The sequence below is a fragment of the Saccopteryx leptura genome, chromosome 2, assembly GCF_036850995.1.
Source record: "Saccopteryx leptura isolate mSacLep1 chromosome 2, mSacLep1_pri_phased_curated, whole genome shotgun sequence".
Lineage (NCBI taxonomy): Eukaryota > Metazoa > Chordata > Mammalia > Chiroptera > Emballonuridae > Saccopteryx > Saccopteryx leptura.
The window spans coordinates 309,692,111-309,718,271 of record NC_089504.1 but is presented as its reverse complement, the minus strand read 5'-3'; the positions used below and the strand labels follow the sequence as shown (position 1 = coordinate 309,718,271).

Genomic DNA, 26,161 nt, shown 5'->3' with positions numbered 1-26,161 from the left:
CAAGGATTATTCCTTAAAATTCTCCCCTGCCACATACCCCGTAGGAAAGACCCCTTCACCGACCTCATCCTCCCCTTCTTGTTACGCTGCACGACTCGGCTGGTGGACTTGATGTACAGGTGCCGGTGCAGCTCATCTATGAGGACCAGGTGAAGGTTCATCTTCTTGCTGTGAAGCTCCAGTCTGAGGTCGCTCAGTCCTTCCACCTGGAGCAGGGGGCCCTCCAAAGACTCGACAGCGGACACCTGAAAGGGGGAAGTACAATAACTAAGTCATCTAGCAATATTATAAACATGAAAGACTATTTGTTAAAAGATACTGTCAAAAGAGAGTTTATGAAAACCTTATCAGCATACATCAGACTTTGGAGAGTACAGTACTCCCCCTTATCCACGGTTTCAAATTCAGTGGTTTCAGTTCCCCATGGTCAGTTACTCTGCCCAGGACATGAATCCTTCTTTGTCCAGCATATCCACACTATATACACTGCCTGCCTGTTCATCGCTTAGTAGCCGTCTCAGTTATCAGATCGACTGTCATGGTATCCAATGCCTGTGTTCAACTAATCCTCATTTTATTTAATAATGGCCCCAAAGTACAAAAGTAGTGATGCTGGCAATTCAGATGTGCCAGAGAGAAGCTGTAAAGTGCTTCCTTTAAGTGAAAAGGTAAATGTTATCAACGTAGTAACAAAAAAATATAGCATGCTGAGATTGCTAAAATCTATGGTAAGAACAGATCTTCTTTCTGTGAAATTGCCTTACTTATAAATTAAACTTCATAACAGGTACGTATCTGGAGGCAGAAACACAGTATACAGAGCATTCAGTTCTATCCATGGTCTCAGGAATCCCCTAGGGGTTCTGAAGCACATGCCCTCAAGTAAGGGGTTACACTGTGTAATGTGGGTGGGCCTCTTCTGCCTCTGAAGGACTTGGCATCTGAGACACAGAATGCTGATGAACACAATCTTGATAAACATAAACATGAAGGCATCTAAAGGACCATGACAAGACAGTTCACACTATTTATTCCCACACATACTGCCTATCAATGGACACAAGTAAAAGGATCTCCCCAATTAAATGATTATATGATCCATATTCTCACAAAAATTCCATGTGCTAATGGTTTAAGTCAACTTCCAAAGCTAGCCTTGGAAGACTAGATAAAAGCACACTATAAGATTTTAAGTGATTCTCATGATGATCACAACTGAGAGCTTGGTCACTCCAAGCCCACATGTGTGTCTACATAAAGTCAGTCTCTCTCCTCTTTCTCAGACACACATACTCCCAGAGGTAAACGCCATCTTTACACGAATTCTATAGTGGACAAAAGCGGTCATCATGCCTTGACCTAACCCAGTCTGATGGAAGAAACGGGATTACAACAATGAACAGAAAATGAACTCTGTAGAGGAAGACACTCCTGGTGTAATATGTAATTTGGGAGATTTTCAGACAAAACATTTTGGATGAATAAAAATGGTGTAGGAATGCCTACAACAAATGGAGAAGATAGGAACTCAGGGAACCTGGAGCAATTAATTTTGAAACCAAAATACATATGTTTCAAAGGAAGAAAATAACCTGTATAATATGATCCCATCGGCCCATGTCTATAAAATTATATGTATGTCTTTATGTATAAAGATCTTATATATTTTTAATGAAAAAGGTTTAAAGTAAAGAGAATATTCTAGGTACTATTCTTTGGGAGAAAAAAAAGGGGGGAAGTAGAGAAACACAAAGGACATCAATGTTAATGCACTAAGGGAGCCCAAGCTCGCAGAAGGGATTAATGTGCTGTGACTATGACCTGCTTAGTTATACTTCTACATATCCTTCGATGTCCCAATAAAGGAAATAACTAATAACACTTACTTCAGGGCATAAGCATGAAATGTACTTATGCATATAAAATGTCCTTTAAAAATAAAGCATTTATACAGAAGCAAAAGACAGTGAGAGCCAAGAACACAGTGGTAACAATGTTGATCAGAGATCTAGACCCACAGACACAATCCTGGAGGAGCTGTGGGATGTGAATGCAGAAGGCTTGGGAGTTGCCAAATGCAAACTGGCCTGAGCTGGGGTGGAAAATGCAATGGCTTGCCCACAAGCATGTCACTTGCTTTGCGAGATGCTATAATCAAATGTCAGCAGCAAATAAGTTTCCTTAAGTTAACCAAGAGCGAATCAGGGAATGAAAGAGTGCCGAGCCCTGGGCCAGCTCTGCCCTCTGAAGCCTGCCTGTTCATTTCCACGCAGACTTGTTTGTGCCCCCGCTGAGCCCCTGGGCCTGTGCAAGTGCCAGCAGTTCCAAATGGAAAAGCAGCCTCACAAAATGACCAAAGTGTCCCTAAGGAAGAAAAACAACAACAAATTCATTCACACTTAGGCTCTAAAATGGATTTTAACTTGAGTCTCTAGCAGAGAGAAGAGGATGCATTAACCTTTAGCAACATCGAGACCCAGAAAGTGAAAAATAATTTGGTAAACCACTGGTCCATCATGTAGCCTTATCCCTTAAGGTAATTAAATCCAACTGAGATATTTAAGCTTAAAAACCATCCACTGCATATCCACACTTGATTTGTTTGTAGGAATTTGCATAAAGATTTTTAACCCGAATAGCTCAAGTTCCAAATACAAAATTCTATGACAATGTCAACTTTCAAACCCACTTATATATCTTTTAAATATAGGTACACTATTTTAGCACAGTGCCTGGCACACGCTGGGTGTTCACTGAAATTATTTCTAACAGAACCTATTTATTCTGTGGATAAAGAAATCTCAGAGGGTGTTTCCAACATGCCTTAATGTAGCATTTGCAGTAAAGTGCTTTTTCCTTCATTGAACATTATAACCATTTAGATGACAAATTTCCTGAAAATGTTCCATTGACCCAATATACAAGTACATCACACACACACACACATACACACACACCCCAAAGTGCTGTCTTAAAATTTCAAAGATTGGAAAACCCTACCACAAGGAGAATATAGTCTCTTCTTTCTATATGAAAGTATAGAGCTTTCTTTTCTGCCCTTCAACTATTAAAAATCTATTTACAAAGCTGTAATTATGGGAGCTTAGGCAAGGTCATTGTCTTTCCCTACTCTAACCTTACTAAGTGGTACTCAAACCAATTTGAAGAAAATAGTTGTCAATGCAACATTTGATCTCTAGTACATCAGCTTAGAAACCTGACATTTATCTTACCTTGCTTTAAGTAGCCTGTACCATAAAGTTTAGGCATAAAGAGAAACTTGGTGAGGCAATAGTCAACCCAACAACCATCACTGATGGTCAGTCAATTCTGTTGTACTGGGGTGGGGCGGGGGAGGGTCTGGCTCCCAGGCACTTAATAACAGTAAGGCTTCAGAAGAAGAGAAATGCATCTACATTTAGAAATGAGCATAACTACTAATAAAAAATACAACTAAAGGCCCTGGCCGGTTGGCTCAGTAGTAGAGCGTCGGCCTGGTGTGCGGAAGTCCCGGGTTCGATTCCCGGCCAGGGCACACAGGAGAAGCGCCCATTTGCTTCTCCACTCCTCCCCCTCTCCTTCCTCTCTGTCTCTCTCTTCCCCTCCCGCAGCCGAGGCTCCATTGGAGCAAAGATGGCCCGGGCGCTGGGGATGGCTCCTTGGCCTCTGCCCCAGGCGCTAGAGTGGCTCTGGTCGCGACAGAGCGACGCCCCCGGAAGGGGCAGAGCATCGCCCCCTGGTGGGCAGAGCGTGGCCCCCTGGTGGGCGTGCCGGGTGGATCCCGGTCGGGCGCATGCGGGAGTCTGTCTGACTGTCTCTCCCTGCTTCCAGCTTCAGAAAAATACAAAAAAAAAAAAAAAAAATACAACTAAAGAGACCTTTTATGTATGTGACACAGCTATTTCCTAAATTATGTCACTGTTTTCCAAATTTAATGACTACAGAGCAATTTAAAAATAACACTTTGATGAAACATCAACAGGAATTCAAGAGATGCAGTTGGATCAAAGTAGATGGCAGAACAGTCTCACAGGTTAGTGGCTATGAGAAATGATCAAAGTTGGGTCCATAAATGTGATTATTTCTGACACTAAATAATGTCACAAATATATATATTGCAGGACAAGACAGCAGCTGAAAGGTCAAGTAGGCAGCAGCACACAGTGGGACAGTTCCTTGGTAAATGGTGCCCATACATCTATTCACAAATGACTTATCATTAATTCATTCCCCAAATGACCTCCACTATGATCTCCTAGAATTCTTACAGAAGCCACACCATTTCTTAATGTACATCACTACAGGTAGATAATGAGTCAACTAAACGTATCTGTGATTGTTCTTACATATCCATTTTCACAAATTGTTTTTCATGGAAAAAAGATACAACTAGTAGAGCATTTTTTTCACAGACTAATAATTATTATCTAACAGAACATTGGTATTCTACTCAACACAACTGGAAACTGCTCGGATAAATAACTAAAACCTGTTTGGAGGTTGAAAACAAGTATTTTCTTCAGAATTATGAAGACAAGCAAACATTTACAAAATGTTTTAATATAAATATATGATATTGAACAGGACAGCATGTTTTGCTATTACAAACCTGCTCACTAAGAAAACAGAAATTCTGAAAAATGTTTCCCTAACTCACAAAAATAGGTTAAAGTACTGTTAAAAAGTACATAATATAGATAGAACTGTCTGGTATTTCAAAAAATTTTACGTTGAGATGAGAGGTAAGTCTACAATAAAAGACATCTTGGAAATCAGGAACTACTGTACTTTTTTCTTTCCCAGGTGCCTATTTTTCAACTTCATTTTAGTTAAAATTAGGAAATTAGTATTTCCTAGTTCAGTGTTTGTCTTTGGCCAGTCTTACTCAAACTGGTAGGTGAAAAGGTCTAGTTCAGTCTTGAACACAAACCAACGGAAATGCTTTGGAGACGCACCAAAGGTTCCCGTTGCCAACTGCTGCTTCATTGAAGAAGATGTGAGAAAGGAAACTGCTTGTCTTTTTTATTTTTTTTAGTTGAGGGAGGTGAGCTACACGAAAGTAACTGACATTACTAACCAAAAACAAACGTAAGGATGGAAAACTTCTAAGTATAAACAACAACCAAAAAATCCCCTGAAAACGAACCCATCTGCTAGCTAATGAAAATACCTGTTTTGACAACAATGGTCCCCCAGAAAGCAAATGTTTGCCACTGTTGAGTCCAAACCAAGCATTTCCCTCAGGACTCTGGTCATTACATGGTCCCAACAGGTTCTATCACTTTCCAATAGGTCCCTTTATCTCCCTTTAAAAAATATCCTTCTTCCTTCCTTTTTTTTTTTTTTTTTTTTAGTAAGGCAAGACTACTCCAGACAATTGATACATTTCCATACATTTCCTATATGTATACTACAGAAAGACACAAGTTAAAATTTTTACAAGAGTCTCAACTAAATAAGAACACCAAAAATCTTTGGCTGCAAACAACAAAGGAACACCCCGCCGGCCCAGAAGAGGAAGACATCTGGGGCTCCAGTGGGCTCAGCGCTGCCAGGGACTTAAGGCTGTGGGGCTCTTAAAAGCAGTGTGGTGCTTCGGACAGACTTCCCAAGAAAGCCGGCACAGGGCAAGGGCCTGGAGCAAGAACCTTCCCCTGGCCCCCAACTCCTCAGGTAGGTAATCAGTGATCAAATCAGGCAATGAAACACGCTCACACTTAAAATCAGTTTGCTAACTTCCTATCGATCTGACCCACTCAGGTGCCCCTTCTCCCTTCGGAAGCCGAATACCTATAATGCAGACTCAGCATGCTCTCGCCATAAAGCAGGATGCTGTCTACCTCCATTCTCCCTTCATTACTTTGCTGCCCGGGCCTTTGCATGTTTTTATTTAATAAACCTTCATCAGCTCAAATGAAGGGTTGTTATTAGTTGAGCTAACAGCCAAATGATAATGCTCCAGAGAGAGATCACTGCTTGTTGGTGCATTAACAGAGAGAGCAGCAGGGCTGAGGTCAAGCACGTGTCAATGTAAATGAGGCAATATTAGGTACTAACGGGCTTAATGCAATAGACTGCCTGGAAGATAATGGAATTTCCAGGATGAAGCAAATGAGATGAAACTATTGATAAGTGAATGAAGGGGGGGGGGGGGGGCTATGAGATAAAGTGTGCTCAAAGAAAAGGCCGTCTACTTGTGAATTCCTTTCTTTAAAGTATTTTCAAATCTATCCTAGAAAACAAAACTCAAAAGAGATCAAATGAGACTTCAAGCTTCATGAAAAATCTATCGTATTACTGCTGTGAAGCGCAGGCTTGTTCTAAAAGCACAGTGTTTTTTTTATTAAGGTATTCTTAAGCTTTCTCTGGAGTTCCCCCTTTTTGTTTTTGTCTTGTTTTGTTCTGTTTTTCTTAAACATCAGGACATTCTACCACAAATAATTCCAATATTTTATTAACACAAATGTCTAGGGAGTGGAAGCCAAGTCTTCTAAGATATTCCATCAGCCCAAGCCTCACAGAGTGACAGTATCTGAGAAATAAAATATAAGAATTTTTAAAGTTGTCAGCACTTTTACTGATTAAAAAAAGAAAATGGTGAGGCTCAGAAATGTACATTTTTTTCTTAATCTTTATTTTTCTTCCCAATTATAGAAGTAATACATGCTCAATCAAGAAAACTTGAGCCTGACCAGGTGGTGGCACAGTGGACAGAGCATTGGCCTGGGATGCTGAAGACCCAGGTTCAAAACCTCAAGGTCACCAGCTTGAGCACAAGCTCATCTGGCTTGAGCACAGGCTCACCAGCTTGAGCATGGAGTCACCAGCTTCAATGCAGGGTCACTGGTTTGAGCGCGGGGTCACCAGCTTGAGCGTGGGATCATAGACATGAAGCCATGGTTGCTGGCTTGAGCCCAAAGGTCACTGGCTTGAAGCCCAAGGTCGCTAGCTTGAGTCCAAGGTCACTGGCTTGAACAAGGGGTCATTGGTTTGGCTGGAGCCCCCTGGTCAAGACACATATGAGAAGCAATCAATGAACAACTAAGAAGCCACAACGAAGAATTGATGCTTCTCATCTCTCTCCATTCCTGTATATCTGTCCCTGTCTGTGCCTCTCTCTCTTGCTAAAAAAAAAAAAAAAAAGAAAGAAAAGAAAATTTGAGCCCTGGCTGGTGGCACAGTGGACAGAACATTGTGTTGGAGCACCACAGTCACCGGGTTGGAGCCCAGGGTCACTGGCTCAAGCCCTGGTCAGGACACTTATGAGAAGGAATTAATGGCACAACTAAGTGGAACATCAAGTTGATGTCTCTCTCTCCCTCCTTCTCCCTCCTTCCCCCACCAAAAAAAGCAAACTTGACAAACACAAAATCACAAAGGAAAATGATGGTCCATATTCTCAATAATTAGATTAAATAATATATTTTTAACTGACCCTTCCAATCACCTTCCACACAAAGTTTTTACAAAAACACTGTTATTTTTAAATATGCTTTTTTCATTTGGCAATACACTAGGAATATCTGCCCATCACCAAATATATAATTTTTACTGTTTCCTACTAACCCACTAGATCAGTGGTTTCCAACCAGTGCTTAAAAACACTGCATTACATGACGACTCCACAAATAGCTTAAACCAACTCCCTAGACTTAAGTCACTGCTTTTTTTTTACTTTCATAAACCCTACTGTGATAATTATCCTTATATACGTATTTTTGAACACATAATTAAAATTCTTAATTCTTTCCTTAACACGATAATCTAGAAGCAGAAATCCAAGTTTAAAATTATGTACATATTTAGGGCTTCTGATGCTCAACACCAAATTAAGAGCCTTTTTTGTTCAAAATGAGCTTAAATTTGTTCACAATTACTTTTCTGCTGAAATGAAACTATACTTAACATCACATCAGAAAGATAAAATTGTAATTGCTTATGGAAAAGCTCATGAAAAAAAATCCTTCTTTGTTCCCAATCTTATGGTTCTTCCAATTCCCAGTTCCCATCAAGGTCCCCTGGAATCCAGGTTTCTACTCCAAAATACAAGAGACGAGACCACTAGGAATACTACCCTCATTTAACAAGTGTCTCAAAGTCACTTATATTTGTCACCTTGTTATTCTGGAACAAGAGAAAGTTCCAGAACAACCATCCTCTTAAGAGTCAGCAAAAGAGGTCTCTGAGAATCACTTTGGGCTCACACTTAGATCAAGACAAGTCACCCACACTCTGCCGAAACCCCAAGTCCATCAGCACTGCTCTGTACTTATTATTCCTCTTTACTGACATGAACTATTTAAACTCCACAAAAGAATGCAAGAGGAATATGGCTTTTCTTCATTTTAAGAGCTAGACAACCACAAGTAATTAGTACTGGATGGATCTCAGATAATAGACTTCTTGAACAAGCTCCTTCTAGCTTATCAAGCCAAGCAAAAGCTCCAGCTCAGCATTCCCTGACCATCCTTAAGTTGAGATAGAGGGCTCCCATCAACAACATGCACTGTTACCTGCTACAGTTTATACATATCGAGGGTCACCATCTGGCCAGACTGACCAATCAGAAACCTGTTCAAGCAACTCCATATGCAAAGCTGAAACTGAAGATGACAGACATGTCAGCAAAGGGTGTGTGTGTTATTCTTGACTTCGATTCTTCCTCCTACAGACAGATGTAAGTGTGTGAACACGCAGGCACACTCACACACAGTCAAGCTGATTAAAACATTCACAGTAGTGATGGTGTGCATTGGGCCAGAAATGGCACCCAATATAAACAAGCCCCAGACTACTGCTTTCTCTTTCTACTTGTCACTGTGTGACAGTGACAACAACAATGCTACTGACCCATTTGTAATTTCATACTGTCTTGTATTTTTACAGAGTACTTTACCTGTCCAAAATCTCATTTTTGTTCTCACAACCATTCTATAACACAGACAGAGTATCTGTATAACTATTCTGCAGAGAGGATGCTAAAAACCAGGGAGAGAAAGTGATTTCTTTGTCTAAGCTCACAGAGCTGGTGAATTGTTGGGTCAGGACTGGAATTAGGAAGGCCTGGCTTTTAAATCCATTTTGTTTGCACTATACCATACTGTACCTAGCCACCACCTGTCAATAAATAAATGTGTGCCCCATTTCAACCCATCACATCCCGGCAATAAGTCAGGTAAGAATCCCACAGCAAAATGCAGGAATCACAGCACCAAGATGTCAGCTTTGAAGACTTCCAAGTCAGCCCAAACCTGGACAGCATCCCAATCACCAAAAGATCACACTATAAAATCAGAATGAGAGTCCACTACTCATCAATCCTATCCAAAAACTGCAACAGAGGACAGCAACAAAGCAACAGCAGTCAAACTGCTGACACACATCTGTATATAAATGTGTCTCAGGGCGGTGTCTGTCAATAGGCAAATATTTGGTTTCTACCTACACAGAGCTCGTATCAAATAAAGCTAAGGGCAATTAGTTTGCTTTAATGCATAGCATAGGCTGTACCTTACAGCCATGCTTCCAAATTTGCTATAAACTGGAATCGCCTGGACAATGTCAAAACTAACTGAAGCTAGTGTCCCACCCACAGATCTAGGCTGTGGCCTGGACTTTAAAATTCTCTTTTTTTAATTTATTAAAATTGTTTTTTATTTTTCAATTACAGTTGACGTACAATATTATATTAGTTTCAGGTGTACAACATAGTGATTAGGCACTTACATAATTTACGAAGTATTTGCCCCAATAAGTCTAGCAACCCATCTGACAGGACACACAGTTGTTATAATGTATATTGACTATATTCCCTAGGCTGCACTTTATATCCCTGTGTCCTGAAGGATTCCCTAATGTGCAGTTTTGGGGGACACACTCCCCTACAGCCAACTAAGTATTAAAACTCATGTGGTCTATCAAAAAATCTGTACCTGATTCTTTTTGGTAAGTTATTAGTATAGAATACTGGCATCGGTCTCTCAAGTCAATACACTAGGAACAGAGGGGCTTTAATGGTGGCTATTTCATTATTGATCACTGATATATTTTGTATCATGTTGTAGAGAAATCTATATTGAATATTACTACATTTGCGGAGGCACTTAACCATTTTCGGAACAAGTTCAGTAAGTGCACTAGAGTGTTCCAGCTCCTGATATTTATGGAGCATTCATCTCAATACCATTTCTAAAGTCATGATGAGAAAAAAAAGTCTTATGAGATCTCAGAAACTTTCAAGTCAGATGAAAGGGGTGGGCCCCTTTTTTCTTACCTGTACATTAACCATTTGATAATGGACACATGATCACCCCTTCCCTGACCTTAGTATGAGAAAAGTATTTGCTAATGATGAAGTTTTACTGGCACCAACAGAAGAACCTCATTGGTCCACTGTTCCTGCTGTTGGAGCACTAACAGAAAGAGCAGTTTAACATCAACTACCCTAGTACTGAAATCAATATATATTTTTTTTTTACAGGGACAGAGAGAGTCAGAGAGAGGGATAGAAAGGGACAGACAGACAGGAACGGAGAGAGATGAGAAACATCAATCATCAGTTTTTCATTGCGAGACCTTAATTGTTCATCGATTGCTTTCTCATATGTGCCTTGACCGCGGGCCTTCAGCAACCCCTTACTTGAGCCAGCAACCTTGGGTCCAAGCTGGTGAGCTTTTGCTCAAACCAGATGAGCTCACGCTCAAGCTGGTGACCTCGGGGTCTCGAACCTGGGTCCTCTGAATCCCAGTCCAATGCTCTATCCACTGCACCACCACCTGGTCAGACTGAAATCAACATTTTTGATGAGCAGCCTTCAACAGGCTTATATCTGATTATAATACTCAACAGAATAACACATTTAATACTTAGAAATTTTGCAAGAAACTGATCTTGGATAGTTTACCAATAAGTTACATTGCTTATTATTAGACAGTCAATGGGTGCTCCATGAACACATACTTGATTTAGGTTGAGCAGGTAACTGATGACACAGAATCTGAAATCTGTCCATGTCAAATCCCAATAAGAAGGCACAGTACCTTGGGGTCTTGATCATCCATTAGTGCATGTGTTAGAGCAGATTAGACTTGTTTTCTGAGAAAAATCCTATCTATCTGCCTGCAGTAATTCCTTTGATTATATAAAATGTGGAACAGTCTTTCATTCAGACAGATGTCCATGCTAGGCAAAAAGAAAAGAAATAAAAATGCTTAACTTGCCAGCCCTGCTTCAACTCCTTTTTCAGCTCCAGACAAGTCTGCCTCAGAACCATTTTTGAGATTGTAACATGGTAGCCATCACCACGTCCTTTCTTACAGTATCAATAAAAATAAGCAAGTAATTATAAATACCATTTTTAAGCACTCACTATGGATACTGTTTACATGTGTAACTTAATATCTCATAATCCCTTCAACCACCCTTGGGAGATACATATTTTTCTCAACTCCAACTTTCGGCAAAGTCGAATTAAATAACTAGCCCTAAGTCATCAAGCCAGTGCAAGTCAAAGCTGGATTCCAGCACAGGTCCATCTGACCCACACTAAGGCCCGTGCAACACTCACAATCTTGAATATTGTTCAAAAATTGTAAAGAATCTTATATATTACAAATAGACTTATTTTCATTGTAGAGACTTAAAAAACTATGCAGTCAAATAACTGCCTTACTCTCTTTATCCCCCAGATGTGGCCACACTTCCACAGTGTAAGTGAAATACTTCCACCATATCGTTCTCTCTGCAAAGCGCTCTGGGACCCTCTGGGAAGAAGGCAGCTACATAAATATGTTATTATTATAATCATCATCATAATTCTTATCTGTTATACAGCTATGGATTCTTTTTAAGGAGGCACATAAATAATAAAAAGACAAAATGATTAAGAGACATTCAAAATCTCTCTAGTCCCTGCAAGACTTAGAAAAGAAAAAATTTATTTTGGTCTCAAGCCTTGTCACTGTCAGCTAACGTGCCTCAAAGCTACTAGAGCTGGCTTGGCTCCCACTGATTGAATGCAATTAGGAACTGGCTTCTATGGGTTGATAAATCAGAACTTTAGTGAGTGATTTTCGAAGCTTGTGTGTGCAATTTCAGTGTAATGCAGAATTCTACACAAATTTTCCTTTAAAAAAAGTTCATAAAAATATTAACTATCGCGAAATGACTTCCTGGTTAGCTCATGCAACTGGGAAGACACTGCTATTCTTCTATTACTAATTCTTCCCAGAATTAATCAGTCATTGTACATTAGAACCAGCAGCTGGAGTGTTTTGAGTGATAATGAAACCTGTAACAAGGCATCTTCAGCCGTCTCTTCGAGACAATAAGGGAATTAAAATTTCAATTTAAATGCAGAGGTTTGAAACACGCTTCACTGGCAAAATTACTTCAATTAATGTGAGTGGAATATAAAGGACGGACTGCAGAAATGTGAGGCAGCAACCAGAAATTATGTCATTAATGTGCTTGCATCAACGCAGCACAATGGCTGCAGAGGTCTCATTTAAAGCGCACATATCACAAAGCTACAGGCTCCAGTATAAATCAAGTCTCTGATTTCAACATGACGGATACAGGCTTCTTGTCGGATCACGTCTAGCTTTTTGTAAGCTAACAGCAGCTGTTTACCTTGAAAAGGGAAACAAAAGGCCATGCGTATTTGCAGACAGTGCCAGTCATGACAATTTAATTATTTTTTATGCAATACTCGGGTTATCATATAAAAGGAGAAATGAATATTCCATCCACAAGCCAGCTATGGCCGTGAGACCAGTCCGATGCTGAAGGATGAACTGCGGGAGCTGACAAGAGCCAGGGTCACCCTGATTTATTTACTTAGGATTTATTAACCTGAGTAAAGATTCAATTACTGGGCATCTGCACCTGCCTTAAAATAAAAATGCAAAATCTTTTGTTAAAAGAATCCAAGGGAACTCAGAGGGTTTCAAAAGATTAGCTTATTGTGTCTTCACTTTCCTCCGATGTCTTTAGCAAAGATTTCCATTTGGACCCTCAGATGCCTTAGTAGAGTTTACTTCTAATATCACACAACCAAGGAAGAAGGAAATATGATTCTTTCTTCATATGAAGCCTACTGAAAGAGCAATTATAGGCCTACTATTTACTCATAAACAAAAGGCCAAATATAGGACTATTTTTTACCTTTAAGCACACTTTACACCCTACCTCCATGAAACCTTTATCGTATAGGAGGACATGCCAATGCCCTAGGTCATGCAGAGCGCTCACCTTGTCTAGGAAATGAGGATGTATCAGAAACCTCTCCCTCATAGGGTTGTTGAGAGAAGTAAATGCGTTAACAAATGTAACATACTTAAAAGGGTACCAGCAAATAGTAACTATTCAATACATACTAGCTATTATATGATTATCTTTGTTGTAAAAATATTAGAAACTACAGAACCATAAAAAGGAAAAAACAAAAAACAAAAAATAGAGGAGAAAAAGCAGCCTAGAGCCCCCAGAGAGAGACTAAAATGCCTTTTTCTGTTTAGTGATACAAACTCCTTCGCACAGTTACCCATCTGACTAATGATCTGTGAACTCTGACTATGACTATGCTAAGTACAGACAAAAATAGATAAGATATAGCCCCTGCCCTCCATGACCTACCACACAAACAAAAGCAATTATGTTACATAGGAATACATACAGCTTTTGAAACAAAGAAAAGCATCTACTTACGTTAAGTATTTTTACCACAATAAAAATACATAATATTTCAAAAGAAAAGTATCAAATTACCTGAAACATTATAAGATCATAAAATTTGAGCCAACTCTTAAAGAATAAATCATCATTTTCCAGGCAGACAGGATTGGGATTAGTTTCAGGAAAATATACGGTCAATTAAAAAAAATTCTATAGCATCCCTGTATCAGCAACAAATAACTAGACATTGCAATTAATAACCATTGTTATAACAAACAAAAATGATACTCCGAAATAAAACAAAATAATATATGTAATACATTATCTCTAAGGAATGCATTACTAAGCATTATTAAAAGGAGCATAAACAACCCTGACCTATGGTGGATAAAGTGTCAACTGGAATGCTCAAGTTGCTGGTTCACAACCCTGGGCTTGCCCAGTCAAGGCTCATATGACAAGCAATCAATGAACAACTAAAGTGAAGCAACTATGAGTTAATACTTCTCTCCCCCCAGACCTTATTCTCTGTAAAATCAATAAATAAAATCTTTAAAAGAAAATGAAAAAGAACATAAATGAAGACTTCAATAAAAGAGAGACATGTTCCTCTTCATTGAAAGACTTAAACTGCACAGCCATTCGGGGGGCCGCAATAGGTCTACAAAAGGCAACTGTTACGCAACCCTTTTCTCACTGCAGTTGAAAACAAAAAAAAATCAGTACAACAAGCACAATCGTACATGCAGTTTACTCAGTGTCACAAAACGACCAGAAACTGTAGTTTGCATCACAACTGCTGTTAACTAAGCTAATATCTAGCTAGGATGCTAGAGAAATGAAAAATACAAGTAGGCCCCTAAGCTTACTTAATTTTATCCAAAATATTTTGAACTTCGTGGATTAGTCTGCGGGCTGCACAAAATTGTTCAGCGGGCCGCATGCGGCCCGCGGGACACGAGTTTGAGACTCCTGGCATAGATAGACAATTCTGAATAGCAAGCGGAGGGAATGTCTTCGCCTGCTATCATGATATATTTAAAAAGTACAGTAATTAAAACAGCATGGTTTTGGTGCAGATACAGATGAGACCATGGGAATAAAATAAAAAGCCCAGAAAAACCCATGCATGTGTGAAAACTACCAAGTTTTCACAAGACCAAGACGGCATTAAGTCCATAGGAAATGGACTCAATAAATGGTCTGAGTCAAGTGGGGAAAATAGATTCTACATGGATTAAAGCAGCGGTTCTCAACCTGTGGGTCCCAACCCCGGCGGGGGTCGAACGACCAAAACACAGGGGTCGCCTAAAGCCATCGGAAATACATATAAAAATGTATTGTATAATAAATATGTATTTTCCGATGCCTTTAGGCGACCCGTGTTTTGGTCGTTCGACCCCCGCTGGGGTCGCGACCACAGGTTGAGAACTGCTGGATTAAAGGAAGACATAGGAGATTCTCTTTATTGCAGTGGGACAAAAAGAACATTCTTAAAATAAAAAATCACATTATATAATGGAAAATGAGTGAGAAGTTTTATTGCATTAAATTTTAAAACTAGCCTGACCAGGCGGTGGCGCAGTGGATAGAGCATTGGACTGGGATGCGGACGACCCAGGTTCAGGACCACGAGGTCGCCAGCTTGAGCGAGGGCTCATCTGGTTTGAGCAAAAAGCCCACCAGCTTGAACCCAAGGTCGCTGGCTCCAGCAGGGGGTTACTCGGTCTGCTGAAGGCCTGCGGTCAAGGCACATATGGGAGGGCAATCAATGAACAACTGAGGTGTTGCAACACGCAATGAAGAACTAATGATTGATGCTTCTCGTCACTCTCCGTTCCTGTCTGTCTGTACCTGTCTATCCCTCTCTCTGACTCACTCTCTGTCTCTGTAAAAATAAATAAATAAAATTTTAAAAAAATTTTTTAAACTTCTTTATAACAAAAGACACCATAAACAAAGTAAAAAGATATACCACCAACTGAGAAGACATTTACAATCCACCCAACAGACAAAAGATCAGTATCCAGAACATAGAAAGAACCACAAATAGCAAAGAGGAACTTCTGAGACATGCATCTCATACACTAACCCTTTTCTGAAAGTGACTGTTTTTCCCTCCCAATCCCCAACCACAGTTTTCATTGGAGCTGACAATTATATACCCAAGCGGGCCCAATATAGATCTTACCCATGTATTTTTGAATTAGATTACTTTCTTCTGCAAAACTGAAGAGGTGTACACTATAGTCTATACTTCTTCTCCCCAAACATCGAGCCCCACCCACAGTGGAAGAAACATCTACAGTAGAACAATGAAGATGACAAGTAAAAGAACATACAAGTGGCATTCCACACGTATGCCTGTCCTTTTGGCAGACTGGTTGCATGAGCAAAGCAATTCTTGTACCTAAGCTAGCTAGAGTTGGATTTCTATAGCATGCAACCAAGAATTTAAAGACATATTTAATGACATTCTTAAGAAAATAAATCAGAAAAAAATGACTATTCATTATTGATTAACTCTTAAGAATATAAATTAGCCCTTAAGTACTAAAAGTCTAAAACAAAAATATGAAATCCTAAAAGAACATGATTAACATGGAAATGCATTTTAACAACCTATTTTTAATATATGGCACTTATTTAAAAAGAGGCCAGTACAAAAAAAAATGTTATTCAAATAGATGTGTATATGCTGAATTTATTATATAAGCTTATCTATTCTGATTGCTGAATCTTGATAATTTAGCACCTATATGCATCCTAATGCATAAACCAAGAATAGAGCTGAAAGGTGACTTAGCTTTTTTTTTGGTCGGACACCCTAAAGTTATTATTAAGGAAGATGTATGTCAGTATGAACAAGATACTGAAAATAGCCAATTTTATCGCCACTCCCAAGAACAGATCATTATTAACCTCCTTCGACTGTGGAAATTGACTATTCATAACCATCACGGATTTTAAAATAGGATATCATGGCACATCTCACCTTTGGGTGACCAAATTTCCTTAAAAGCTTCTTATGAAGGACTTATAGCAAAATTCTTCTTGCAAGTCTGAATGAATTAGAATCACTTAGAGGATTTAACCTGTTTCTCCCACCAAATACTCTCAGTGATTTTTCCAATGTTACTGCCGATCCAATTTGCTGACAACAAAGGTAAGAGACTTTCACCTGCTGTGGAAAAGAAAAGCCAAATACAGTCTATCAACTGCTGAGAGCGTCTTTCCGAGGCAGCTCTGAATGAGGCAGAAGTGGGGTGTTTCTGTGGATGGGAAGGCAGAGACAGCAGCTCTAAGAGGCACTCAGGCCCTGGGAAAGGTAGGGTTATTAGAGAGCAAGATGTGTATTTTCATTTTATAGTCATCTCTTTTTCATTATTATTTATTGATTTGAGAAAGACAGAGAAATTTGTTGTTTGTTCTATTTCTTTATGCATTCATTGGTTATTCCTTTTATGTGCCCTGACCGGGAATTAAACCCACAACCTTGGCATAACTGGACAACGCTCTAATTAGCTAAGCTACCCAGCCAGGGCTATTCTTCTTCTTCTTGATGCTCAGTCAAATGCACCACCACTTGCCACCTGCTCTGGATTTTCTTGTCTAATTCAAAAAGTAGCAAAGTGGGTTAATACATAAGTTAAAGGCTAGGCTGTGGCATACTCTCAATTGACAAAGTAACTTTTAAAATGATTTTCTTTCTTATCAATTTAAAGGAAAGAACAAAGCCCTAATGTAAAAATTCCTTCAAAGAATGTGTGGAACATGAAGGTTATAAACTGGCACAAGTTCTCTTTCATGCAGATTTCAGTTTTTAAAACAGGATTCAGTGGAGAGGGAAAATGACGATGGAATAGGCGGATGTTACAACTCCCATGTCCCAGAACCAAAGTGGATTACAACTTAACGTAGAAACAATCATCTTGAAAAACCAACTTTGGACTAAACTAAGAGGAATCTATAACCAAGCATCAGAGAAGAAGTCACACTGAGACAGTAGGAAGGGCGGAGATGCGGAAAGAGCTGCCCCGCTCCCAGGAATGAGAGGCGGCTCAGAGGGTTTCTCACGGCGGGGAGGGTTGCCCAGAAATTTGTTGGTCCTTAGCCCCATGACCGGAACTCCAGCCTAGAACCCTGCAGTGATTTTCAACTTTTTTTCATGGCACAAACACACACTAATTACTAAGGTCAGTGCCCCTGACTAAATACAGTGATACCTCGGTTCTCGAACATAATTCGTTCCGGGAGAACGGTCGAGAACCAAATTGTTCGAGAACCGAAACAATGAAACCCATAGGAAATAATGGAAACTGGATTAATTTGTTCCAAGCCCCAAAAATATGCCTATTTGCTGGTGCTTTCTCACAAATAACGACTTCATTGATGCTGTCACCTGCTAACTCTTTTTCTTTAATGAAAATAAGAAGCAGCTTCTCCATTTCCTCCATTATCTGAGGCCTTTGCTTTGTTAACAATGTAACACCTTTGGCAACATTGGCAGCCTTTATAACAGCTTTATTCTTAAGGAAAGTTGAGATAGTAGATCTTGGCATGCCATACTCAGCAGACAGATCTGAAACACGTGTGCCCTGTTCATATTTGGCAATGATTTCTTTTTTCAGCTCAATCGTTGTTCTCACAGCTTTCCGCTTACCTTTGTCTGCATTACCACTTCTGGCTTTCTTTGGACCCATGTCTAAGGGTTAAATTCAGTGTACAAAGCGTGCACAAAGCGTGAGTCTCTCCACAAAGCGTGAGTCTCACCACAAAGCGTGACTCTCACCACAAAGCGTGACTCTCTCCACAAAAACGTGATTCTCTCTCTCCACAAAGCGTGACAAAGCGTGACTCACACTGATGACGCAGGCAAGGCGCGCTCGGCCGAATGAACGCCATTCGGCTCAACTCGGCTAATCTCGGACGTTCGAGTTCCAAATATTTGTTCGGATTCCAAGACAAAATTTTCTCGAATTTCCTGGTCGAATACCGATTTGGTCGAAAGTCAAGGCGTTCGAGAACCGAGGTATCACTGTACAACCATTTTCATCTCATGGCACAAATAAATTAGTTACCAAGGGAGAAGAGGTCAGGGCCCCTTTTTCTTTAGTAATTAGTTTATGAGTGCGTGAGAAACAAAGGTTGAAAATCACTGGACTAGAGGACGCATACGGACAGTATTTAGCTTAAAGAAGAGCCGGGTTACTGTTTGCAAGAGGGAGACAGAACTCTCAGACTCAGGCTCTGTCTTAAAGGGACTGTGCAGAAAACGTCATTCACAGCCACTTACCCGGGGCTCCAGGAGCAGGGAGCACTGAGAGGACTGGAGTTGCAAGAGGAGAGTGTAGTCTCGGGGGCACAGGGAAAGACTGTGGGGGGACAGCCACCCTGAACCCTGTACTGGGTCACTGCCCAAACCTAAAGTGGCCATTTCTCCTGGGAGAACCAAGCCAGCAAAGGGAAGCAAATACCCCACCCACCAGAGGCTCTCCTGCTCCAGTCAGTGCAGAGATTCACGTAGAAGCAGGGGCACATCAGGGAAACAGGTGAGTGCTGAGATCTGGGCTACACCACCCCCCAAACTGCTGAGTACCCTCAGAAAGGGTCCGGCAGCAGCCCAAGCACTTGGCCCACGCAGCAGGGAGGGGCAGAACCCAGTGAGGCAGCCCACACAAGGCAGCAGGGGGCGGAGCCTGGAGAGGCAGCCTGCGGGCCTGTGGGGGGCAGAGCCCAGTGAGGAGAGGACACCCCCGCACCTGTGGGGAAGCCCAAGATGTGGCCGGAAAGCCCACGAACCCAGCAGTGTCGGTGCCCACGTGCCCGAGGAGGCGGCAGCAGTGGGGGGCCGGTAAAAGATCACATCTCGGGAATAGAGGCCACACACCCAGGCCAAGTGTAGATAAAAGCCAGCCTAAGAGTGCAGCTGATATTTACAAGGGCATCAGGGCCCAGCAGAGGTAGCCACAAATTCTGGATCACCTGCAGCTCCAAGAAGGTTGCTAAGGGCCAGTCATTAGTAGTGACCCCTACTGGTCTGCACCAGATTCTGGCCAGGGCGGTCGACGTGTGGTACATCCAGTGGCTAGATACAGAGAGCATCAGCTCAGGACATAACAACCCTAGTTAGAGTGGTATCTTAAGGAAAGGCCCCTTACATCTGACCCAGCTAAGGCATAGAAAACACTGATACAAATAGCAAAAATAGCAGTAGTAGCAGACAAGTAGTCAACAGCAGATTACAAACAACAGCTGAGGCCAACCCAAGAAGATCTAGAAATAACACACACACAAAAAAAAGCTGGAGGCAGTCTACACCAACCCTATACTCAGCTAGCTACACAAACAACACATCCAAAGGAGCAATCTATACAGAGACAAAATAGGAAGACAGAAAAATGCAATTCAAATGAATCAACAAGAGAAATCCCCAGATAAAGAACAGAATGAGATGGAAATAATGAAGATACCAGATGAAGAGTTTAGAATAATGATTGTTAAGATGCTCAAGGATATTAGAGCAACAATAGATGGACATAATGAGCACCTAAACAGAGATAACAAGCATCAAAAAGGACAATGAAATCATAAGAAAGAATCAGACAGAAATGACAAACACAATATCAGAAATGAAGACTAAACCAGAAGGAACTAAAAGCAGACTGGATGAAACAGAGCATCAAATCAGCAATTTAGAGGACAAGATAAGGAAAAGCACAGAAGCAGAACAGCAAAATGAAAAGAGGATCAAAAAGTCTGAGGAAACTCTAAGAGAGCTCTGTGACAACATGAAGAGAAACAAGATCTGCATAATAAGGGTTCCTGAAGAAGAGAAAGAAGAAGGGATAGAGAACCTGATTGAAAAAAATCATAGCTGAGCACTTCCCTAAATTGATGCAGAAAAAAGTCACACAAGTTCAAGAAGCACAGAGAATCCCATTAAAAAGGAACCCAAAGAGACCTACACCAAGACACATCAAAATTAAAATACCAAAGCTAAGAGATAAAGAAAGAATACTAAAAGTTGCAAGAGAAAAGCAGTCAATCACCTACAAAGGAACCCCCATAAGGATGACATCTGATTTTTCAACAGAAACACTTGAGTCCAGAAAGGAATAGCAAGAAATATTCAAAGTAATGCAGAACAAGAGCCTACAACCAAGACTTTTTTATCTAGCAAGGCTATCGTTTAATATTGATGGAGAAATAAAAAGCTTCCCAGACAAAAAAAATAACTCAAAAGGAATTCATTACAACCAAACCAATGCTACAAAAAATGTTAAGGGGCCTGTTGTAAACAGAACTAAGGGGTTAAAAAATCTAGTAAAAGAGGAATGTAGATTTAAAGAATAAAATGGCAATAAACAACTACATATCAATAATAACCTTAAATGTAAATGGATTAAATGCTCCAAACAAAAGACACAGGGTAGCTGCATGGATAAAAAAACAAGACCCATACATATGTTGTCTACAAGAGATCTACCTCAAAAAAAAAGTTATGCATACAGAGTGATGTCACGGAAATGGCGCCGTGAGCAGCGCATCCAAACAGATCTCCCCAAAGTCACAACAAATTTATCAACTAGAAACAGAAAAATTAATCCTCGGAGCATTCCGGAGTTCCACACAAACTGAAAGCGAAAGGACTGTTATCACTTGAATGTGAGAGACGAGGGTGTGGAGGAAGCTAACTACCACAGGGACGTTCATTCAAGCCGCGGAGGGAGTGCGCCTGTGGTGAGTCGGCCCACACTCGGGAGCGGCAAGCAGCCGCCGGTGCACGCCCGGTCCGGTTGCAGAGCGAGCACCGCTAACGTTCCCAGCGGCCCGCGCACTGCGAGTGAGAGTCCCCAGCCACCGGTGCCTGGAGCACCCCATTCGCGCCCGTGCCCTACTGGCCCACACACCCAGGGTGCCCCATTATCCTGCGCCCGGTGCGCCGTACTGGCCCGCACACCCAGGGTGCCCCATTATCCTGCGCACGGTGCGCCCCAGCCGCCAGCGGCGGGGCGAGTGGGAGAGGCACCAGGGCAGTCTTCCCTACTTGGGAGATTCTCTCTGCGGGCGGGGCACCTCACCCAGCCATTCAAGCTAACAATCAAGCGTTGGGGGAGGGGCGTGCAGGCAGCCTGAAATACCTTCGGGAGCACAGCTGAGGACCCAATCACTGAAATTAGCTTAACCCATGAAATCTGCGCACCCACGGGCTCTAATTGATAAGATCTCTCTCAGTTCAGTGGTCCAAGACAAGAGGCGTGATATTTCTTAGTACCTCTCGCTAAAGGGGCGGGGGCAACTTCTGATTGATAGAGCCTCCATATTCAGGGATAAACGCTAACAAGAAGGACTTGGCAGATAATAAGATCTATACTACACTAGTCGCAAGCAGAGACTAGTGCCTCTTCTTCCCAGCCAAAACAGGCTACAAAGTGTGGAAAGCCTGGGTTGAATGGTCCAACTGAATGCTAGGCGCTGAACAGTCACCTTGACAACAATTGACTCCCACCCCCGCCTGATTACACTGGAGGCTCTGAATGCCAGAGCCTTTCCCAAAGCCTTGCGCTGAGTGGGGATAGAGTGGGGATTTCCTAACTCTTTGAGCCTCTTACTCCCCAGGCAGAAGCAGTAGCAGCCTTATAGCTGGATCGCCAGGCTGCTAATTCAGGAAGGGGGGACTAGGAGAGAGACTCCAGGAAAGCAAACTCTCTCATCGTTGGACCCTGCAAACGCCAACAAGCCTTGACTACTAGCAAGACTAAAGCCAATTATATGACATTGCCATAGAATCCCATTAACTGCAAATCCCTACCTAAGTGTGACACAGGGGCAGAGCCTGGGGTACAGAGTCACCGACCAGGAAGAGGGAGAGAAAAGAAAAAGGAAGAAGTTAACCTCTCAAAATCAAGAAAAATCCACAGACTTTACAACTTGTTCCACTAATTTTTTTTTTTGCTGTTGTTTGTTTCTTCTATCTTATTGCCTTTATTATTATTATTTCTATTTCCTTCACCTCGGTCCTTCTATTCTCTGCCCATCTTATGCTTGCCTTTTCTTGAACTACACTACCCATGAGTGTTACATTTTATTTCTTATCTTCATCCTCACCCTCCTTTAAGGTTATACTCCAAAACACTTAACTCTCACTCTCTCCTCTTTTGTTGTTTTTTTGTTTTGCTTTATTTTGTTTTTTTCTCTTCCTTTTTTTTTTCTTCCTTCGTTTTTCTCTTTTTCTTATTTTTTCCTTTCTATTCGTTTTTTCTTTTCTCGTTTTACTTTTCCTCCCATTTAATCCTCAATCACGAACAAATTAGTTAATTTGGGACTCAAGGGTTTTTTTTGGTTTTATTTTTCCTTTTCGCTTTTGTTTTTGTTTTTTTTTGTTTGTTTGTTTGTTTATTTTTGTGGCATTTTGGGTACTTTTTACATTGCTTTTTAACTCACTAGCATTCCTCCCAACCCAAGGTCTCCATTGTATATGGTCTTCGCTCCATTTAATACAACAGATTTTTACTTAATATTTTTATTTTTTTCTTTATTATTCTTTTTTTTTTCTCCTTTTTTCTGGTTCCCTCTTATCCCTCTCATTATATCTCTTAGTCGACCATCACTTACAAGCAAATCATCTTATGCTTGTCTAAGATTTTCTTCCTTTTTTTTTTTTTTGCATTTAGTAGGTCCCTACTCCCTTTTTTTTGCCCCTTGAACTCTTCACCCCAAATCAGGCCCTCCATTATAGGCAGTTTTTGTTCCATTTAGCATAATATAATTCACAGGTCATCACGTTATTTCCCTGAGGAGGGGAGAGGAGGGAAAGAAAAGAAAGAAAAAAGGGGGAAATAATAAATTATTACTGTTTTTTTTTTTGTGGGGTGTTTTACCTTTTTTTTTTTTTTTTTTCTTTTTACTCTTTATTAATTCTAATTAGTGCTATCAACAAGACCACACTCAGATGCCAATAAGAAAGGAAATCGAATATTATGGATACAAAAGAAAGAGAGGTAACACAAATAGATGTGGAAAAATCTATGGAGAAAAGACTTAACATATTGGAAGCCTTGGAGCTAAATGACAGAGAATTTAAAATAGAAATCTTAAAAATATTCAGAGATATACAAGAAAACACAGAAAGGCAATTTAGGGAGATCAGAAAACAACTCAATGAACACAAAGAATATATTACCAAGGAAATTGAAACTATAAAAACAAATCAAACAGAAATGAAAAACTCAATTCACGAGCTGAAGAACGAAGTAACAAGCTTAGCTAACAGAACAGCCCAGATAGAAGATAGGATTAGTGAAATAGAAGACAAACAACTTGAGGCACAACAGAGAGAAGAAGAAAGAGACTCAAAAATAATAAAAAACGAGAAAGCCCTACAGGAATTGTCTGACTCCATCAGAAATAATAACATAAGAATAATAGGTATATCAGAGGGAGAAGAGAAAGAAAATGGAATGGAGAATATACTCAAACAAATAATAGACGAGAACTTCCCAAGCCTGTGGAAAGAACTAAAGCCTCAAATTCAAGAAGCAAACAGAACACCAAGTTTTCTTAACCCCAACAAACCCACTCCAAGGCACATCATAATAAAGATGACACAAACCAATGACAAAGAAAAAATTCTCAAGGCAGCCAGGGAAAAGAAGAGTACAACATATAAAGGAAGGCCTATTAGATTATCATCAGATTTCTCAGCAGAAACTCTACAAGCTAGAAGAGAGTGGACCCCAATATTTAAAGCCCTGAAAGAGAGGAACTTTCAGCCAAGAAAACTATACCCATCAAAGCTATCCTGTGACGTCACGGAAATGGCGCCGTGAGCAGCGCGTCCGACAGATCTCCCCAAAATCACAACAAATTTATCAACTAGAAACAGGAAAATTTATCTTCGGAGCAAACTGAAAGCAAAAGGACTGTTATCACTCGAATCTGAGAGACGAGGGTGTGGAGGAAGCTACCGCAGGGACGTTCATTCAAGCCGCGAGAAAGTGCGCCGGTGGTAAGTCATCCCGCACTCGGAAACCGCCGCCGCCGCCACCGCCGCAAGCAGTGGGTCGGTTGCAGAGCCAGCGGCAAACAGCCGCTGGCGCGCTCCCGGTCTGATTGCAGACCGAGCATTGCAGACCGAGCACCGCTAACGTTCCCAGCGGCCCGCGCACGGGGAGCGGGAGAGGCCCCAGGGCGGTATTCCCTACTTGGGAGATTCTCTCCGCGGGCGGGGCACCTCACCCAGCCATTCAAGCTAACAATCAAGCGCTGGGGGAGGGGCGCGTGCAGGCAGCCTGAAATACCTTCGGGAGCACAGCTGCGACCCAATTACTAAAATTAACTTAACCCGTGAAATCTGCGCACCCTCGGTTCTAATTGATAAGATCTCTCTCAGTTCACCGACCCAAGACAAGAGGAGTGATATTTTTTGGTGCCTCTCGCTAAAGGGGCGGGGGCAACTTCTGATTGATAGAGCCTCCATATTCAGGGATAAACGCTAACAAGAAGGACTTGGCAGATAATAAGATCTATACCACACTAGTCGCAAGCAGAGACTAGTGCCTCTTCTTACCGGCCAAAACAGGCTACAAAGTGTGGAAAGCCTGGGTTGAGAGGTCCAACGGAATGCTAGGCGCTGAACAATCACCTTGACAACAATTGACTCCCACCCCCGCCTGATTACACTGGAGGCCCTGACTGTCAGAGCCCTTCCCAGAGCCTTGCACTGAGTGGGGATAGAGTGGGGATTTCCCAGCTCTTTGAGCCTCTTACTCCCCAGGCAGAAGCAGTGGCAGCCTTGGGGCTGGATCGCCAGGCTGCTGGTTCGGGAGGGGGGGACTGGGAGAGAGAATCCACGAAGGCGAACTCTCTCGTCGTTAGACCCTGCAGACGCCGGCAGGCCTTGACTACCAACAAGACTAAAGCCAATTGTGTGACATTGCCATAGAACCCCATCAACTGCAAGTCCCTGCCTGGGTGTGGCGCAGGGGCAGGGCCTGGGGTGCAGAGTCGCCGACCGGGAAGAGGGAGAGAGGAGAAGGAGGAAGAGGTTGACATCTCAAAATCAGGAAAAATCCACAGACTTTGCAGCTTGTTCCACTGTTTGTTGGTTTTTTGTTGTTTTTTTTTGTAGTTGTTGTTGTTTGTTCCTTCTATCTTATTGCCTTTATTTCCTCCACCTCAGCCCTTCTATTCTCTGCCCATCTTATGCTTCCCTTTTCTTGAACTACACTACCCATAAGTGTTACATTTTATTTCTCTCCTTCATCCTCACCCTCCTTTGGGGTTATACTCCAGGACACTTAATTCTCACTCTCTCCTCTTTTGTTTTTTTTGCCTTATTTTGTTTTTTTTCTCTTCCTTTTTTATTTCTTCCTTCGTTTTTCACTCTTTCTTATTTTTTCCTTTCTATTCGTTTTTTCTTTTCTCGTTTTACTTTCCTCCCATTTAATCCTCAATCACGAACAAATTAGTTAATTTGGGACT

The 26,161-nt window shown here is 41.3% G+C and overlaps 1 protein-coding gene across 2 annotated transcripts in view; it reads right to left on the bottom strand.

The window, feature by feature from the left end:
- Positions 1-26,161, bottom strand: part of EXOC4 (exocyst complex component 4) — a 701,469-nt gene that overhangs the window by 625,127 nt on the left and 50,181 nt on the right. For both annotated transcript variants that reach the window (XM_066362739.1, XM_066362740.1), the window contains exon 4: positions 64-245. In XM_066362739.1, the coding sequence (XP_066218836.1) occupies positions 64-245 (182 nt within the window). The remainder of the gene's footprint in view (positions 1-63; positions 246-26,161) is intronic.